This window comes from Oncorhynchus mykiss, chromosome 15 (genome assembly GCF_057628025.1).
Source record: "Oncorhynchus mykiss isolate SJ-2025 chromosome 15, ASM5762802v1, whole genome shotgun sequence".
NCBI lineage: Eukaryota > Metazoa > Chordata > Actinopteri > Salmoniformes > Salmonidae > Oncorhynchus > Oncorhynchus mykiss.
This window is the reverse complement of record NC_143036.1, coordinates 85,167,543-85,188,422: the sequence shown is the minus strand read 5'-3', so window position 1 is coordinate 85,188,422 and position 20,880 is coordinate 85,167,543. Positions and strand designations below refer to the sequence as shown.

The following is a 20,880-nucleotide window of genomic DNA, read 5'->3' as shown; positions in this document are numbered from 1 at the left end:
TATTACTACTATAATATTAACATTATATTACTATAATGAGAGACAACCGTGGAGAGGAGAGACAACCGTGGAGAGGAGAGACAACCGTGGCAGGGAGAGACAACCGTGGCAGGGAGAGACAACCGTGGCAGGGAGAGACAACCGTGGCAGGGAGAGACAACCGTGGCAGGGAGAGACAACCGTGGCAGGGAGAGACAACCGTGGCAGGGAGAGACAACCGTGGCAGGGAGAGACAACCGTGGCAGGGAGAGACAACCGTGGCAGGGAGAGACAACCGTGGAGAGGAGAGACAACCGTGGCAGGGAGAGACAACCGTGGCAGGGAGAGACAACCGTGGCAGGGAGAGACAACCGTGGCAGGGAGAGACAACCGTGGCAGGGAGAGACAACCGTGGCAGGGAGAGACAACCGTGGCAGGGAGAGACAACCGTGGCAGGGAGAGACAACCGTGGCAGGGAGAGACAACCGTGGCAGGGAGAGACAACCGTGGCAGGGAGAGACAACCGTGGCAGGGAGAGACAACCGTGGCAGGGAGAGACAACCGTGGCAGGGAGAGACAACCGTGGCGAGGAGAGACAACCGTGGCAGGGAGAGACAACCGTGGCAGGGAGAGACAACCGTGGCAGGGAGAGACAACCGTGGCAGGGAGAGACAACCGTGGCAGGGAGAGACAACCGTGGCAGGGAGAGACAACCGTGGCAGGGAGAGACAACCGTGGCAGGGAGAGACAACCGTGGCAGGGAGAGACAACCGTGGCAGGGAGAGACAACCGTGGCAGGGAGAGACAACCGTGGCAGGGAGAGACAACCGTGGCAGGGAGAGACAACCGTGGCAGGGAGAGACAACCGTGGCAGGGAGAGACAACCGTGGCAGGGTGAGACAACCGTGGCAGGGAGAGACAACCGTGGCAGGGAGAGACAACCGTGGCAGGGAGAGACAACCGTGGCAGGGAGAGACAACCGTGGCAGGGAGAGACAACCGTGGCAGGGAGAGACAACCGTGGCGAGGAGCAGAGGGTTACCTGTATGAACGGTGCGTTGACGGGCTGTTGGAGGAGTAGCCAAACTCCATGGTGTACTGAGACCTGACGGTCGCAGGAGATGGAGGAGGGTTCAGGATCTGGAGAGGAGACAGAGAGGAGAGAAAGAAGAGAAGAGGAGACGGAGGAGAGGAGAGGAGAGAAGGAGAGAAAAGAGGAGAGGAGAGAAGAGGAAAGAGGAGAGGAGAGAAAGAAGAGAAGAGGAGACGGAGGAGAGGGAGGAGAGAAGAGGAGAGGAGAGGAGAGAAAGGAGAGAGAGGGAGGAGAGAGAGGGAGGAGAGAGAGGGAGGAGAGAGAGGAGAGAAGAGGAGAGGAAGGAGAGAAGAGGAGAGGAGAGAAGAGGAGAGGAGGAGAGAAGAGGAGAGAAGAGGAGAGGAGAGGAGAGGAGAGAAGAGGAGAGAGGGAGGAGAGAGGGAGGAGAGGGAGGAGAGAGGGAGGAGAGAAGAGATGGAGGAGAGAAGAGGAGAAGGAGGAGAGAAGAGGAGAAAGAGGGACATGGAGATAGAAGTTCAAAATCAAATCGTTATTCATCACATGCGCCAAATAGAACAGGTGTAACATTTACAGTGAGATGTTGACTTATGAACTATTTCCCACAATGCAGTTAAAATGTTACTAAATAAATAAAGGAAATAGAGTCAATGAGCAGGGGTACCAGTACCGAGTCAACGGGCAGGGGTACCAGTACCGGGTCAACGTGCAGGGGTACCAGTACCGAGTCAACGGGCAGGGGTACCAGTACAGAGTCAACGCGTAGGGGTACCAGTACAGAGTCAACGTGTAGGGCTACCAGGTAGTTGAGGTAATATGTACATGTAGGTAGAGGTAAAGTGACTAGACAATCAGGATAGATAATGAAATGTAACAGCAGTGCGTTGTGCTGAACGCTCCCCTAATGAGGTAACATAACTGAACTAGTCGTGCTGAACGCGCCCCTAATGAGGTAACATAACTGAACTAGTTGTGCTGACCGCGCCCCTAATGAGGTAACATAACTGAACTAGTTGTGCTGAACGCACCCCTAATGAGGTAACATAACTGAACTAGTTGTGCTGAACGCGCCCCTAATGAGGTAACATAACTGAACTAGTTGTGCTGAATGCGCCCCTAATGAGGTAACATAACTGAACTAGTCGTGCTGAACGCGCCCCTAATGAGGTAACATAACTGAACTAGTTGTGCTGAACCCGACCCTAATGAGGTAACATAACTGAACTAGTCGTGCTGAACGCGCCCCTAATGAGGTAACATAACTGAACTAGTTGTGCTGAACGCGCCCCTAATGAGGTAACATAACTGAACTAGTTGTGCTGAATGCGCCCCTAATGAGGTAACATAACTGAACTAGTCGTGCTGAACGCACCCCTAATGAGGTAACATAACTGAACTAGTCGTGCTGAACGCACCCCTAATGAGGTAACATAACTGAACTAGTTGTGCTGAACGCGCCCCTAATGAGGTAACATAACTGAACTAGTTGTGCTGAACGCGCCCCTAATGAGGTAACATAACTGAACTAGTCGTGCTGAACGCACCCCTAATGAGGTAACATTGCTGAACGCGCCCCTAATGAGGTAACATAACTGAACTAGTTGTGCTGACCGCGCCCCTAATGAGGTAACATAACTGAACTAGTTGTGCTGACCGCGCCCCTAATGAGGTAACATAACTGAACTAGTCGTGCTGAACGCGCCCCTAATGAGGTAACATAACGGAACTAGTTGTGCTGACCGCGCCCCTAATGAGGTAACATAACTGAACTAGTCGTGCTGACCGCGCCCCTAATGAGGTAACATAACTGAACTAGTTGTGCTGAATGCGCCCCTAATGAGGTAACATACCTGAACTAGACGTGCTGAACGCTCCCCTAATGAGGTAACATAACGGAACTAGTTGTGCTGAACGCGCCCCTAATGAGGTAACATAACTGAACTAGTCGTGCTGAACGCTCCCCTAATGAGGTAACATACCTGAACTAGACGTGCTGAACGCTCCCCTAATGAGGTAACATAACTGAACTAGTTGTGCTGAACGCGCCCCTAATGAGGTAACATAACTGAACTAGTCGTGCTGACCGCTCCCCTAATGAGGTAACATAACTGAACTAGTCGTGCTGAACCCGACCCTAATGAGGTAACATAACTGAACTAGTCGTGCTGAACGCTCCCCTAATGAGGTAACATAACTGAACTAGTCGTGCTGAACGCACCCCTAATGAGGTAACATAACTGAACTAGTCATGCTGAACGCTCCCCTAATGAGGTAACATAACTGAACTAGTTGTGCTGAACGCGCCCCTAATGAGGTAACATAACTGAACTAGTTGTGCTGAACCCGACCCTAATGAGGTAACATAACTGAACCTGTCGTGCTGAACGCGCCCCTAATGAGGTAACATAACTGAACTAGTCGTGCTGACCGCGCCCCTAATGAGGTAACATAACTGAACTAGTCGTGCTGAACGCACCCCTAATGAGGTAACATAACGGAACTAGTTGTGCTGAACGCGCACCTAATGAGGTAACATAACTGAACTAGTTGTGCTGAACGCGCCCCTAATAAGGTAACATAACTGAACTAGTCGTGCTGACCGCTCCCCTAATGAGGTAACATAACTGAACTAGTTGTGCTGACCGCTCCCTAATGAGGTAACATAACTGAACTAGTCGTGCTGAACCCGCCCCTAATGAGGTAACATAACTGAACTAGTTGTGCTGAACGCGCCCCTAATGAGGTAACATAACTGAACTAGTCGTGCTGACCGCTCCCCTAATGAGGTAACATAACTGAACTAGTCGTGCTGAACGCACCCCTAATGAGGTAACATTGCTGAACGCGCCCCTAATGAGGTAACATAACTGAACTAGTTGTGCTGACCGCGCCCCTAATGAGGTAACATAACTGAACTAGTTGTGCTGACCGCGCCCCTAATGAGGTAACATAACTGAACTAGTCGTGCTGAACGCTCCCCTAATGAGGTAACATAACTGAACTAGTCGTGCTGAACGCACCCCTAATGAGGTAACATTGCTGAACGCGCCCCTAATGAGGTAACATAACTGAACTAGTTGTGCTGACCGCGCCCCTAATGAGGTAACATAACGGAACTAGTTGTGCTGACCGCTCCCCTAATGAGGTAACATAACTGAACTAGTCGTGCTGACCGCTCCCCAAATGAGGTAACATAACGGAACTAGTTGTGCTGAACGCGCCCCTAATGAGGTAACATAACTGAACTAGTCGTGCTGAACGCGCCCCTAATGAGGTAACATAACTGAACTAGTCGTGCTGAACCCGACCCTAATGAGGTAACATAACTGAACTAGTCGTGCTGAACGCGCCCCTAATGAGGTAACATAACTGAACTAGTCGTGCTGAACGCGCCCCTAATGAGGTAACATAACTGAACTAGTCGTGCTGAACCCGCCCCTAATGAGGTAACATAACTGAACTAGTCGTGCTGAACCCGCCCCTAATGAGGTAACATAACTGAACTAGTCGTGCTGAACCCGCCCCTAATGAGGTAACATAACTAAACTAGGTTGAGCCTAAACAAATGGTTAATGGTCCGGTTCGCCAGGAGTCTAGTTTCAGAACTGCCCTTATTATGAGTCATATCTTTTGAACGGTACGGGCCAGAACCTGGCTATGAAACGCAGTAGGCTAGGTGGGAGGTTTGAGGGGACCTGGCTATGAAACGCAGTAGGCTAGGTGGGAGGTTTGAGGGGACCTGGCTATGAAACGCAGTAGGCTAGGTGGGAGGTTTGAGGGGACCTGGCTATGAAACGCAGTAGGCTAAGTGGGAGGTTTGAGGGGACCTGGCTATGAAACGCAGTAGGCTAGGTGGGAGGGTTGAGGGGACCTGGCTATGAAACGCAGTAGGCTAAGTGGGAGGGTTGAGGGAACCTGGCTATGAAACGCAGTAGGCTAAGTGGGAGGTTTGAGGGGACCCTGGCTATGAAACGCAGTAGGCTAGGTGGGAGGTTTGAGGGGACCTGGCTATGAAACGCAGTAGGCTAAGTGGGAGGTTTGAGGGGACCTGGCTATGAAACGCAGTAGGCTAAGTGGGAGGTTTGAGGGGACCTGGCTATGAAACGTAGTAGGCTAGGTGGGAGGGTTGAGGGGACCCTGGCTATGAAACACAGTAGGCTAGGTGGGAGGGTTGAGGGGACCTGGCTATGAAACGCAGTAGGCTAAGTGGGAGGTTTGAGGGGACCTGGCTATGAAACGCAGTAGGCTAGGTGGGAGGGTTGAGGGGACCTGGCTATGAAACGCAGTAGGCTAAGTGGGAGGGTTGAGGGAACCTGGCTATGAAACGCAGTAGGCTAAGTGGGAGGTTTGAGGGGACCCTGGCTATGAAACGCAGTAGGCTAGGTGGGAGGTTTGAGGGGACCTGGCTATGAAACGCAGTAGGCTAAGTGGGAGGTTTGAGGGGACCTGGCTATGAAACGCAGTAGGCTAAGTGGGAGGTTTGAGGGGACCTGGCTATGAAACGTAGTAGGCTAGGTGGGAGGGTTGAGGGGACCCTGGCTATGAAACACAGTAGGCTAGGTGGGAGGGTTGAGGGGAAGTGGCTATGAAACGCAGTAGGCTAAGTGGGAGGGTTGAGGGGCCTGGCTATGAAACGCAGTAGGCTAGGTGGGAGGGTTGAGGGGACCCTGGCTATGAAACGCAGTAGGCTAGGTGGGAGGTTTGAGGGGACCTGGCTATGAAACGCAGTAGGCTAGGTGGGAGGTTTGAGGGGACCCTGGCTATGAAACGCAGTAGGCTAGGTGGGAGGTTTGAGGGGACCCTGGCTATGAAACGCAGTAGGCTAGGTGGGAGGTTTGAGGGGACCCTGGCTATGAAACGCAGTAGGCTAAGTGGGAGGTTTGAGGGGACCTGGCTATGAAACGCAGTAGGCTAGGTGGGAGGGTTGAGGGGACCTGGCTATGAAACGCAGTAGGCTAGGTGGGAGGTTTGAGGGGACCCTGGCTATGAAACGCAGTAGGCTAAGTGGGAGGTTTGCGGGGACCCTGGCTATGAAACGCAGTAGGCTAAGTGGGAGGGTTGAGGGGCCCTGTGGGAGGATGGAGTGGGAGGGTTGAGGGGCCCTGTGGGAGGCTTGAGTGGGAGGGTTGAGGGGCCCTGTGGGAGGATTGAGTGGGAGGGTTGAGGGGCCCTGTGGGAGGATTGAGTGGGAGGGTTGAGGGGCCCTGTGGGAGGATTGAGTGGGAGGGTTGAGGGGATGTGGCTATGAAACGCAGTAGGCTGGGCGGGAGGGTTGAGGGGCCCTGGCTATGAAACGCAGTAGGCTGGGCGGGAGGGTTGAGGGGACCTGTGGGAGGATTGAGTGGGAGGGTTGAGGGGAAGTGGCTATGAAACGCAGTAGGCTGGGCGGGAGGGTTGAGGGGACCTGTGGGAGGATTGAGTGGGAGGGTTGAGGGGAGGTGGCTATGAAACGCAGTAGGCAGGGGTACCAGTACCGGGTCAACGCGCAGGGGTACCAGTACCGGGTCAACGCGCAGGGGTACCAGTACCGGGTCAACGCGCAGGGGTACCAGTACCGAGTCAACGCGCAGGGGTACCAGTACCGAGTCAACGCGCAGGGGTACCAGTACCGAGTCAACGTGCAGGGGTACCAGTACCAAGTCAACGCGCAGGGGTACCAGTACCAAGTCAACGCGCAGGGGTACCAGTACCAAGTCAACGCGCAGGGGTACCAGTACAGAGTCAACGTGTAGGGGTACCAGGTAGTTGAGGTAATATGTACATGTAGGTAGGGGTAAAGTGACTAGACAATCAGGATAGATAATAAACAGTAACAGCAGTGCGTCGTGCTGAACGCGCCCCTAATGAGGTAACATAACTGAACTAGTCCTGCTGAACGCTCCCCTAATGAGGTAACATAACTGAACTAGTCCTGCTGAACGCTCCCCTAATGAGGTAACATAACTGAACTAGTCCTGCTGAACGCGCCCCTAATGAGGTAACATAACTGAACTAGTCCTGCTGAACGCTCCCCTAATGAGGTAACATAACTGAACTAGTCCTGCTGAACGCGCCCCTAATGAGGTAACATAACTGAACTAGTCCTGCTGAACGCTCCCCTAATGAGGTAACATAACTGAACTAGTCCTGCTGAACGCTCCCCTAATGAGGTAACATAACTGAACTAGTCGTGCTGACCGCGCCCCTAATGAGGTAACATAACTGAACTAGTCCTGCTGAACCCGCCCCTAATGAGGTAACATAACTGAACTAGTTGTGCTGAACCCGACCCTAATGAGGTAACATAACTGAACTAGTCCTGCTGAACGCTCCCCTAATGAGGTAACATAACTGAACTAGTCGTGCTGAACGCGCCCCTAATGAGGTAACATAACTGAACTAGTTGTGCTGAACGCGCCCCTAATGAGATAATATAACTGAACTAGTCGTGCTGAACGCGCCCCTAATGAGGTAACATAACTGAACTAGTCCTGCTGAACGCGCCCCTAATGAGGTAACATAACTGAACTAGTCGTGCTGAACGCGCCCCTAATGAGGTAACATAACTGAACTAGTCGTGCTGAACGCGCCCCTAATGAGGTAACATAACTGAACTAGTCGTGCTGAACGCTCCCCTAATGAGGTAACATAACTGAACTAGTTGTGCTGACCGCGCCCCTAATGAGGTAACATAACTGAACTAGTCGTGCTGAACGCGCCCCTAATGAGGTAACATAACTGAACTAGTCGTGCTGAACGCGCCCCTACTGAGGTAACATAACTGAACTAGTCCTGCTGAACGCGCCCCTAATGAGGTAACATAACTGAACTAGTCGTGCTGAACCCGCCCCTAATGAGGTAACATAACTGAACTAGTAGTGCTGAACCCGACCCTAATGAGGTAACATAACTGAACTAGTCGTGCTGACCGCGCCCCTAATGAGGTAACATAACTGAACTAGTCGTGCTGACCGCGCCCCTAATGAGGTAACATAACTGAACTAGTCGTGCTGAACCCGCCCCTAATGAGGTAACATAACTGAACTAGTTGTGCTGAACGCGCCCCTAATGAGGTAACATACCTGAACTAGTCGTGCTGAACCCACCCCTAATGAGGTAACATAACTGAACTAGTTGTGCTGAACGCGCCCCTAATGAGGTAACATAACTGAACTAGTTGTGCTGACCGCTCCCCTAATGAGGTAACATAACTGAACTAGTCGTGCTGACCGCGCCCCTAATGAGGTAACATAACTGAACTAGTCGTGCTGACCGTGCCCCTAATGAGGTAACATAACTGAACTAGTCGTGCTGAACGCGCCCCCTAATGAGGTAACATAACTGAACTAGTCGTGCTGAACCCGCCCCTAATGAGGTAACATAACTGAACTAGTCGTGCTGAACGCGCCCCCTAATGAGGTAACATAACTGAACTAGTCGTGCTGAACCCGCCCCTAATGAGGTAACATAACTGAACTAGTTGTGCTGAACGCGCCCCTAATGAGGTAACATACCTGAACTAGTTGTGCTGAACGCTCCCCTAATGAGGTAACATAACTGAACTAGTCGTGCTGAACGCGCCCCTAATGAGGTAACATAACTGAACTAGTCGTGCTGAACGCGCCCCTAATGAGGTAACATAACTGAACTAGTCGTGCTGAACCCGCCCCTAATGAGGTAACATAACTGAACTAGTCGTGCTGAACCCGCCCCTAATGAGGTAACATAACTGAACTAGTCGTGCTGAACCCGCCCCTAATGAGGTAACATAACTAAACTAGGTTGAGCCTAAACAAATGGTTAATGGTCCGGTTCGCCAGGAGTCTAGTTTCAGAACTGCCCTTATTATGAGTCATATCTTTTGAACGGTACGGGCCAGAACCTGGCTATGAAACGCAGTAGGCTGGGCGGGAGGGTTGAGGGGACCTGGCTATGAAACGCAGTAGGCTGGGCGGGAGGGTTGAGGGGAAGTGGCTATGAAACGCAGTAGGCTGGGCGGGAGGGTTGAGGGGACCTGGCTATGAAACGCAGTAGGCTGGGCGGGAGGGTTGAGGGGACCTGGCTATGAAACGCAGTAGGCTGGGCGGGAGGGTTGAGGGGACCTGGCTATGAAACGCAGTAGGCTGGGCGGGAGGGTTGAGGGGACCTGGCTATGAAACGCAGTAGGCTGGGCGGGAGGGTTGAGTGGACCTGGCTATGAAACGCAGTAGGCTAGGTGGGAGGGTTGAGGGGACCTGTGGGAGGATTGAGTGGGAGGGTTGAGGGGACCTGGCTATGAAACGCAGTAGGCTGGGCGGGAGGGTTGAGGGGACCTGGCTATGAAACGCAGTAGGCTAGGTGGGAGGGTTGAGGGGCCCTGTGGGAGGATTGAGTGGGAGGGTTGAGGGGACCTGGCTATGAAACGCAGTAGGCTGGGCGGGAGGGTTGAGGGGACCTGGCTATGAAACGCAGTAGGCTGGGCGGGAGGGTTGAGGGGAAGTGGCTATGAAACGCAGTAGGCTGGGCGGGAGGGTTGAGGGGACCTGGCTATGAAACGCAGTAGGCTAGGTGGGAGGGTTGAGGGGACCTGGCTATGAAACGCAGTAGGCTAGGTGGGAGGGTTGAGGGGACCTGGCTATGAAACGCAGTAGGCTAGGTGGGAGGGTTGAGGGGACCTGGCTATGACACGCAGTAGGCTAAGTGGGAGGGTTGAGGGGCCCTGTGGGAGGTTTGAGTGGGAGGGTTGAGGGGACCTGGCTATGAAACGCAGTAGGCTAGGTGGGAGGGTTGAAGGGACCTGGCTATGAAACGCAGTAGGCAAGGTGGGAGGGTTGAGGGGACCTGGCTATGAAACGCAGTAGGCTAGGTGGGAGGTTTGAGGGGACCTGGCTATGAAACGCAGTAGGCTAGGTGGGAGGGTTGAGGGGACCTGGCTATGACACGCAGTAGGCTAAGTGGGAGGGTTGAGGGGCCCTGTGGGAGGTTTGAGTGGGAGGGTTGAGGGGACCTGGCTATGAAACGCAGTAGGCTAGGTGGGAGGGTTGAAGGGACCTGGCTATGAAACGCAGTAGGCAAGGTGGGAGGGTTGAGGGGACCTGGCTATGAAACGCAGTAGGCTAGGTGGGAGGGTTGAGTGAGACTACAAATTGAAAGACGGCCTACTTTTCTAGACTCAAGGGAGAGAAGAACATACCTGGACTGTTGTTTAACTATTCAACTCAATGCTGCTATAGTTTCTCATTAGAACATACCTGTTATTCAACTCAATGCTGCTATAGTTTCTCATTAGAACATACCTGTTATTCAACTCAATGCTGATATAGTTTCATTAGAACATACCTGTTATTCAACTCAATGCTGATATAGTTTCTCATTAAAACATACCTGTTATTCAACTCAATGCTGATATAGTTTCTCATTAGAACATACCTGTTATTCAACTCAATGCTGATATAGTTTCTCATTAAAACATACCTGTTATTCAACTCAATGCTGCTATAGTTTCTCATTAAAACATACCTGTTATTCAACTCAATGCTGCTATAGTTTCTCATTAAAACATACCTGTTATTCAACTCAATGCTGATATAGTTTCTCATTAAAACATACCTGTTATTCAACTCAATGCTGCTATAGTTTCTCATTAAAACATACCTGTTATTCAACTCAATGCTGATATAGTTTCTCATTAAAACATACCTGTTATTCAACTCAATGCTGCTATAGTTTCTCATTTGGTAATGCAGGTTGTGTTGGTTAACCAGGAAAAGGGAAGCTAACTAGATAACTGGTGGGGACTGGTTCGGGGAAGCAGGGGAGGCGCCTGGCGATATGCATTTAGTCAGTCCATCTTTTCCTGGTCCACTCAGTCAGTTATAGTCTTGTCAATTGCCACAGAAAAATTAAAATTTGACGGGAATTTGAGTCACTACTCCTTTGTTGACGAAATTAACACTGGTTTAAAGTGTGAGTCTGTATTTTTTAATTTAACCTTTATTTATCTAGGCAAGTCCGTTAAGAACAAATTATTATTTACAATGATGGCCAAGCCCAGACGGCGCTGTGGGCCAATTGTGCCCCGCCCTATGGGACTCCCAATCACGGCCGGTTGTGAAAAAGCCAGGATTCAAACCAGGGTCTGCAGTAACGCCTCAAGCACTGACATGCAGTAACTTAGACCGCTGTAAGGTGTGTGTGTGTCTGTAAGGTGTGCGTGTGTGTGTAAGGTGTGTGTGTGTGTGTGTAAGAGGGGTGTGTGTGTGTGTCTGTAAGAGGGGTGTGTGTGTGTCGTACCGGGGGGAAGTACGTGCCCTTGGTGGAGGAGGAGCTTGAGGAGGAGGCTCCAGTTACGTGGGCGCGGTCGTAAGGGGGGCCACTGGACCCGCCCATGATGCTCAACGAACCAATCACAGACTTCCCCCTGGACATACCTGAAGACAACACAAAGTAGCAGGAGTCAACAAGACAAAGTAGCAGGAGTCAATAACAAAGACAATCAAGTATTTCTCATATAACACGAACAGTAAACAGGTTCGGACTGGGGTCATGAGGTTTGGACTGGGGGTTATGAGGTTTGGACTGGGGGTTATGAGGTTTGGACTGGGGGTTATGAGGTTTGGACTGGGGGTTATGAGGTTTGGACTGGGGGTTATGAGGTTTGGACTGGGGGTTATGAGGTTTGGACTGGGGGTTATGAGGTTTGGACTGGGGGTTATGAGGTTTGGACTGGGGGTTATGAGGTTTGGACTGGGGGTTATGAGGTTTGGACTGGGGGTTATGAGGTTCGGACTGGGGTTTGGACTGGGGTTATGAGGTTTGGACTGGGGGTCATGAGGTTTGGACTGGGGGTTATGAGGTTCGGACTGGGGGTTATGAGGTTTGGACTGGGGGTCATGAGGTTTGGACTGGGGGTTATGAGGTTTGGACTGGGGGTTATGAGGTTTGGACTGGGGGTTATGAGGTTCGGACTGGGGTTATGAGGTTTGGACTGGGGGTCATGAGGTTTGGACTGGGGGTTATGAGGTTTGGACTGGGGGTTATGAGGTTCGGACTGGGGGTTATGAGGTTCGGACTGGGGGTTATGAGGTTCGGACTGGGGGTTATGAGGTTCGGACTGGGGTGTCTCATCAAATTGTATTGGTCACATGCAGATTGTAGCTATAGATGGTGATATCTCTCTAGGAGCTGATCCATCTGTCTGTGCGGTGTGGCGAGCGGTCCTACCTGGCAGAGACCCGGACAGAGAGGCAGGGTGAGGTACATAACCCAGAGAAACAGAAGGGCCGTGGACCACCAAGTCATTGGTCACCGTCTCCCTGTCATCCTTCATCTGGGGACAGAGCACGCGCTGGCACACCAAGTAGATGGCGCCCACCACAAACAGCGCCATGACAACCCCCACAATGGAGCCGATGGTGTTGGTGGGCTGGGAGGACGGCTCTTCAGTCGGGTCTGGGGGGGGGGGGGCAGAGGAGGGGCTTACTAGAAGGACATTATTCCATGTTTAGTTGAGAGATACAGCAGGTGAAATGCTACCTTTAAGCCAGGTAGTTGGAACACATTCTCGATAAACTGGTCTAGGATCAGATCTGTCATGTAGACACACTATAGATAAACTGGTCTAGAATCAGATATGTCATGAGGACACACTATAGATAAACTGGTCTAGGATCAGATCTGTCATGTAGACACACTATAGATAAACTGGTCTAGGATCAGATCTGTCATGTAGACACACTATAGATAAACTGGTCTAGGATCAGATCTGTCATGTAGACACACTATAGATAAACTGGTCTAGGATCAGATCTGTCATGTAGACACACTATAGATAAACTGGTCTAGGATCAGATATGTCATGTAGACACACTATAGATAAACTGGTCTAGGATCAGATCTGTCATGTAGACACACTATAGATAAACTGGTCTAGGATCAGATCTGTCATGTAGACACACTATAGATAAACTGGTCTAGGATCAGATCTGTCATGAGGACACACTATAGATAAACTGGTCTAGGATCAGATCTGTCATGAGGACACACTATAGATAAACTGGTCTAGGATCAGATCTGTCATGTAGACACACTATAGATAAACTGGTCTAGGATCAGATCTGTCATGTAGACACACTATAGATAAACTGGTCTAGGATCAGATCTGTCATGTAGACACACTATAGATAAACTGGTCTAGGATCAGATCTGTCATGTAGACACACTATAGATAAACTGGTCTAGGATCAGATCTGTCATGTAGACACACTATAGATAAACTGGTCTAGGATCAGATCTGTCATGTAGACACACTATAGATAAACTGGTCTAGGATCAGATCTGTCATGTAGACACACTATAGATAAACTGGTCTAGGATCAGATCTGTCATGTAGACACACTATAGATAAACTGGTCTAGGATCAGATCTGTCATGTAGACACACTATAGATAAACTGGTCTAGGATCAGATGTGTCATGTAGACACACTATAGATAAACTGGTCTAGGATCAGATCTGTCATGTAGACACACTATAGATAAACTGGTCTAGGATCAGATCTGTCATGAGGACACACTATAGATAAACTGGTCTAGGATCAGATCTGTCATGTAGACACACTATAGATAAACTGGTCTAGGATCAGATGTGTCATGTAGACACACTATAGAAAAACCTCCCTCTTCCTCATGAGAAAAACTGTCCTAGGATCAGATCTATAATTGAATAGACTTACAGCAGCCCATCTCGTCCGAGTTGTCAGAGCAGTCTGTAGAGTGGTCACACTTCTGATGTTTCCCCACACACTGACCGCTAGAACAGCTGAAGTGGTCCGGAGAGCAACGCACTGGAGAGGGTTAAACCACGCTAAATTAAACCAGGTTTAAACCAGGTTCAACCAGGTTCAGCAGTAATCTACATTAGACTGGAGAGGGTTAAACCACGCTAAATTAAACCAGGTTTAAACCAGGTTCAACCAGGTTCAGCAGTAATCTACATTAGACTGGAGAGGGTTAAACCACGCTAAATTAAACCAGGTTTAAACCAGGTTCAACCAGGTTCAGCAGTAATCTACATTAGACTGGAGAGGGTTAAACCACGGTAAATTAAACCAGGTTAAACCAGGTTCAGCAGTAATCTACATTAGACTGGAGAGGGTTAAACCACGCTAAATTAAACCAGGTTTAAACCAGGTTCAACCAGGTTCAGCAGTAATCTACATTAGACTGGAGAGGGTTAAACCACGGTAAATTAAACCAGGTTAAACCAGGTTCAGCAGTAATCTACATTAGACTGGAGAGGAGAGGGTTAAACCCGGTTCAATAACACACACGTGTGTGAGATGTGTCTCTCCCTCTCTGTGTGTGTGTGAGATGTGTCTCTCCCTCTCTGTGTGTGTGTGAGATGTGTCTCCCCCTCTCTGTGTGTGTGTGAGATGTGTCTCTCCCTCTCTGTGTGTGTTCCTGTCCTTACCTTCACATTTGTTCTCGTCTGAGCGATCCTGACAGTTGACCTCTCCGTTGCAGCGGAGGCTGAGGTCAACACACTGTCTGGAGTCACACTGAAACTCTGAATCTGAACAGACAGGACAGTCTCCCTCGTCGCTGCTGTCATCACACTCTGGGTAGCCGTCACACCGCCACGCGTGGGGAATACAGTCCACCTCCCCAGATACACAGGAGAACTGTTCTGGAGAACAGGTGGGGGGTTCTGGGGGAGGAGAGACGGGTTACAACTGTTCTGGGGGAGGAGAGACAGGTTACAACTGTTCTGGGGGAGGAGAGACGGGTTACAACTGTTCTGGGGGAGGAGAGACGGGTTACAACTGTTCTGGGGGAGGAGAGACGGGTTACAACTGTTCTGGGGGAGGAGAGACAGGTTACAACTGTTCTGGGGGAAGAGAGACAGGTAACACACAATGCTCTACGTGTTACGGTAGGGATATCATTTCATGTCAGTCTATCTTCATAGTTCACTATCAAGTGTAAAGCTGTGACCAGCAGCGCAGGGTCAGAGGTCAGGGGTTCTACCTCCACAGGAGAGTTCATTCTGCAGAAGGACCAGATGAACAGGACAGGAGCAGCGTGTGGTTCCGTCTCCCTTGACGATACAGATGTGAGAACAGCCTCCGTTGTCCCAGGTACAAGGGTGCTTACCTGAAGGAGAGGAGTGAGGTCAGAGTTCAGGAACAACATGGAGAAAGTTGATCTCTGAGACCAGAGGTGTCAACAGTCCTATACTAGTACTGGGCCCGTTTCCACAAACCATCTTAAGTCTAAGTTCATCGTTCGAACGTTAGGATCACCGTTAAATCTCAACTGAATTATTGTTGCACTTCACAACGCTTGTGGTCTAACGCCTGCCTCGGTCAGACCACTCGCAGGTCTAATCTAACGCCTGCCTCGGTCAGACCACTCGCAGGTCTAATCTAACGCCTGCCTCGGTCAGACCACTCGCAGGTCTAATCTAACGCCTGCCTCGGTCAGACCACTCGCAGGTCTAATCTAACGCCTGCCTCGGTCAGACCACTCGCAGGTCTGGTCTAACGCCTGCCTCGGTCAGACCACTCGCAGGTCTGGTCTAACGCCTGCCTCGGTCAGACCACTCGCAGGTCTAACGCCTGCCTCGGTCAGACCACTCGCAGGTCTAACGCCTGCCTCGGTCAGACCACTCGCAGGTCTAACGCCTGCCTCGGTCAGACCACTCGCAGGTCTAACGCCTGCCTCGGTCAGACCACTCGCAGGTCTAACACCTGCCTCAGTCAGACCACTCGCAGGTCTAACACCTGCCTCAGTCAGACCACTCGCAGGTCTAACACCTGCCTCAGTCAGACCACTCGCAGGTCTAACACCTGCCTCAGTCAGACCACTCGCAGGTCTAACACCTGCCTCAGTCAGACCACTCGCAGAACAGCTAAGAGCATCGTTAGATGCTTTCCCTCTCCTGCATCACTTTAAACACAGAAGATCTCTGCTGAACATAGAACCACACGGTTTATCCGTCTCTCTGTGACCGCCGAGAACTTCAGAACAAACAAAGTTGACAAGGTTTCTGCCATGAATTCAAACAAGCGAAGTATAAAAAGATGCTTAAAATTCAAACCGAGAGGACTGTATAAAATAAAACAGTAGGCTATAGGCCGATTTAAATCATATTTAAATGAATATTTAAATCATATTTAAATTAATGTCATGTTCAATTCAGTTCTATTTTTCTACTTGTCGGCTGCTGTCTGTGATTGGTCAATATATTTCATGATGTGTAGCCTAACGTGATGAATGATGTGCCAAATCAGTGATTTAATGCATTATTAGAGGGTAAAAATTAGAATAATCCGCCTCAATTGTGTGAAGCCATAGATGGTAATATCTCTGATCCATCAGTATTGTAGCCATAGATGGTAATATCTCTGATCCATCATCAGTATTGTAGCCATAGATGGTAATATCTCTGATCCATCATCAGTATTGTAGCCATAGATGGTAATATCTCTGATCCATCATCAGTATTGTAGCCATAGATGATAATATCTCTGATCCATCAGTATTGTAGCCATAGATGGTAATATATCTGATCCATCATCAGTATTGTAGCCATAGATGATAATATCTCTGATCCATCAGTATTGTAGCCATAGATGGTAATATATCTGATCCATCATCAGTATTGTAGCCATAGATGATAATATCTCTGATCCATCAGTATTGTAGCCATAGATGGTAATATATCTGATCCATCATCAGTATTGTAGCCATAAATGGTAATATCTCTGATCCATCATCAGTATTGTAGCCATAGATGGTAATATCTCTGATCCATCATCAGTATTGTAGCCATAGATGGTAATATCTCTGATCCATCATCAGTATTGTAGCCATAGATGGTAATATCTCTGATCCATCAGTATTGTAGCCATAAATGGTAATATCTCTGATCCATCATCAGTATTGTAGCCATAGATGGTAATATCTCTGATCCATCATCAGTATTGTAGCCATAGATGGTAATATCTCTGATCCATCAGTATTGTAGCCATAAATGGTAATATCTCTGATCCATCATCAGTATTGTAGCCATAGATAGTAATATCTCTGATCCATCATCAGTATTGTAGCCAGATGGTAATATCTCTGATCCATCAGTATTGTAGCCATAGATGGTAATATATCTGATCCATGAGTATTGTAGCCATAGATGGTAATATCTCTGATCCATCAGTATTGAAGCCATAGATGGTAATATGTCTGATCCATCAGTATTGAAGCCATAGATGGTAATATGTCTGATCCATCAGTATTGAAGCCATAGATGGTAATATCTCTGATCCATCAGTATTGAAGCCATAGATGGTAATATCTCTGATCCATCAGTATTGAAGCCATAGATGGTAATATGTCTGATCCATCAGTATTGAAGCCATAGATGGTAATATGTCTGATCCATCAGTATTGAAGCCATAGATGGTAATATGTCTGATCCATCAGTATTGAAGCCATAGATGGTAATATCTCTGATCCATCAGTATTGAAGCCATAGATGGTAATATCTCTAGGAGCTGATCCATCATCAGTATTGTGGAATAATGACAATGTAGAATGCTGATCTGAGAGCGACACTCCCTTTCGTTTGACCCCAACAGTATTGACATTTCCTCCAACGACAGCACTTTCTGCGTGGCGTTTTGGGAAACGCATGTTACATCGTCGGGCGTTGTAAAGAAAGATTACATTTTGGTCATTTTGCAAACGCTCTGATCCAAAACGACGTACAGTAATGAGTGCATATATTTTCATACTTTTTAATGGTACTGATTCCCCTGGTGGGAACGGAGCTCCCAACCTATGGCTTCGCCAGCACCATGCTATACCAACAGACACGTGATGCATCGTTAAAACACTCCTTAGTTTCATGGCCACGGGGAAACCAGGACTTCTATGAGCAGGTCTTCATGGACCACAGAACAATACCCTTCTATATCACCTCATTTATATTTGGACAATTCAGACAAGGTTATTATTCTAGGTCAAGGTACTGTACTCATGTCTAGCTGCTGAGTAGAGGGGTCAGAGGTCAGAATACTATCTGTACTCATGTCTAGCTGCTGAGTAGAGGGGTCAGGGGTCAGAATACTATCTGTACTCATGTCTAGCTGCTGAGTAGAGGGGTCAGGGGTTAGAGGTCAGAATACGATCTGTACTCTCATGTCTAGCTGCTGAGTAGAGGGGTCAGAGGTCAGAATACTATCTGTACTCATGTCTAGCTGCTGAGTAGAGAGGTCAGGGGTTAGAATACTTACTGTACTCATGTCTAGCTGCTAAGTAGAGGGGTCAGGGGTCAGGATACTATCTGTACTCTCATGTCTAGTTGCTGAGTAGAGGGGTCAGGGGTTAGAGGTCAGAATACTATCTGTACTCTCATGTCTAGCTGCTAAGTAGAGGGGTCAGAATACTATCTGTACTCTCATGTCTAGCTGCTGAGTAGAGGGGTCAGGGGTCAGAGGTCAGAATACTTACTGTACTCGCTCATGTCGAGGTCGTAGACAGCGTGAATGTCGCTGAGAGAGGCAATGCGAGCCTGGATCTTGGTCCTTCCCTCCCTGGTCGTCTTGTCGATGCGTTCGATCATCTGCTGCTGACGGTCGATCCAGTACAGGTGGTTACCAAACACCGTCAGACCAACCGGCTGGAGGATGTTGGAGTCCTCAATCACAATCCGATTGGCTCCTGGAGGAGGGGGGAGAGGCAAAACAAGGAAGAAGGTAAAAAGGGTCAGGAAGTGAAGGAACGGAGCAGTGATTGGCTATGACCTCGGCCAGGCAGATCAGTGATTGGCTATGACCTCGGCCAGGCAGATCAGTGATTGGCTATGACCTCGGCCAGGCAGATCAGTGATTGGCTATGACCTCGGCCAGGCAGATCAGTGATTGGCTATGACCTCGGCCAGGCAGAACAGTGATTGGCTATGACCTCGGCCAGGCAGATCAGTGATTGGCTATGACCTCGGCCAGGCAGATCAGTGATTGGCTATGACCTCGGCCAGGCAGATCAGTGATTGGCTATGACCTCGGCCAGGCAGATCAGTGATTGGCTATGACCTCGGCCAGGCAGATCAGTGATTGGCTATGACCTCGGCCAGGCAGATCAGTGATTGGCTATGACCTCGGCCAGGCAGATCAGTGATTGGCTATGACCTCGGCCAGGCAGATCAGTGATTGGCTATGACCTCGGCCAGGCAGATCAGTGATTGGCTATGACCTCGGCCAGGCAGATCAGTGATTGGCTGACATGAGGTTGGTAGGCACCTGATAGGTCACTGCTCTCGATGCGTCGGAGGTCTGAGTCGACCCAGAACAGCTTGCCGACCTCATTGTCTATGGCCAGGGCAACGGGCTTCCCCAGGCCACTGAAGAACAACACCTCTCTCTCTGTCCCGTCGAGCGCTGCTCGTTCTATCTTAGGACTGCGCTCCTGCAGGTTGGTAAAGTACATGTACCTGGAGAGAGAGGGAGACTATATTAACAGACCTGACGGCTGTGGACATCTGGAGAGGTACATAACAGTATTTGTCTTATGGTGCACCTCCCCCACATTTCCCCAGGAACAGTCCTACCCCACATTTCCCCAGGAACAGTCCTACCCCAACATTTCCCCAGGAACAGTCCTACCCCAACATTTCCCCAGGAACAGTCCTACCCCACATTTCCCCAGGAACGGTCCTAACCCACATTTCCCCAGGAAAGGTCCTACCCCACATTTTCCCAGGAACAGTCTTACCCCACATTTTCCCAGGAACAGTCCTACCCCACAATTTCCCAGGAACGGTCCTACCCAAGATTTTCCCAGGAAGGGTCCTACCCCACATTTTCCCAGGAACGGTCCTACCCCACAATTTTCCAGGAACAGTCCTACCCCACATTTTCCCAGGAACAGTCCTACCCCACATTTTCCCAGGAACGGTCCTACCCCACATTTTCCCAGGAACGGTCCTACCCCACATTTTCCCAGGAACGGTCCTACCCCACATTTTCCCAGGAACAGTCCTACCCCCACATTTCCCCAGGAACAGTCCTACCCCCACATTTCCCCAGGAACAGTCCTACCCCACATTTTCCCAGGAACAGTCCTACCCCACATTTTCCAGTATGTCGTTATCAACACAAGGTGAAGGGTACAGTAAATGTAAAATGGCCATCAAATCAACAATGTGATGTTTGGATTCAGTCTCGTGAACCGTTGCGTCCTCGTCTTTGGTCTAATCATTTGTGCCATATTCTCCAAACTGTTTCATTTCTACCAAACAGTTATTATACTTTTCACATTTCTTCTGGGTGAATCATTTAGCCCCGTAGTACAGGCCAAGTAAAACACGACGAGGGCCCCCTCTGGGACAGGAGTCTGTCTGTGACCCCACAAAACAGAGGAAGAGAGACATCACAGAGCGTTTCTTCAACTACTAACCCTCGCTCTGGGTTGACCACGATGGCTCTGGGTCTGTCGTGTTCTCCTCTCAGCACCACTCCCACCCGGCTGCCGTCTGTCCTCGTCACGTTAATGACATTAGTGACCTCGCTGGTCCAGTAGATGAAGCGGCTGTAGATGTCGATGCTCAGGTCAAACGGCTGGAGGCCCAGGTTAGGACCACCCACTTGGCTCCACACCACCGTCATACTCTGATAGGAGGAACAGGCCGTCAGTCAAATCATACTCTGATAGGAGGAACAGGCCGTCAGTCAAATCATACTCTGATAGGATAGGAGGAACAGGCCGTCAGTCAAATCATACTCTGATAGGATAGGAGGAACAGGCAGTCAGTCAAATCATACTCTGATAGGAGGAACAGGCCGTCAGTCAAATCATACTCTGATAGGATAGGAGGAACAGGCAGTCAGTCAAATCAT

General features: G+C 49.6%; 1 protein-coding gene across 2 annotated transcripts in view; it reads right to left on the bottom strand.

Moving 5' to 3' along the window:
* The window catches only part of lrp6 (low density lipoprotein receptor-related protein 6), a 92,433-nt gene that overhangs the window by 1,105 nt on the left and 70,448 nt on the right, over positions 1–20,880 (bottom strand). For both annotated transcript variants that reach the window (XM_090201441.1, XM_090201442.1), the window contains 9 exons: positions 20,441–20,652; positions 19,285–19,475; positions 18,497–18,706; positions 15,014–15,139; positions 14,457–14,693; positions 13,720–13,830; positions 12,211–12,438; positions 11,281–11,417; positions 1,021–1,118 (listed from right to left, as the gene is read on the bottom strand). In XM_090201441.1, the coding sequence (XP_090057567.1) occupies positions 1,021–1,118; positions 11,281–11,417; positions 12,211–12,438; positions 13,720–13,830; positions 14,457–14,693; positions 15,014–15,139; positions 18,497–18,706; positions 19,285–19,475; positions 20,441–20,652 (1,550 nt within the window). The remainder of the gene's footprint in view (positions 1–1,020; positions 1,119–11,280; positions 11,418–12,210; positions 12,439–13,719; positions 13,831–14,456; positions 14,694–15,013; positions 15,140–18,496; positions 18,707–19,284; positions 19,476–20,440; positions 20,653–20,880) is intronic.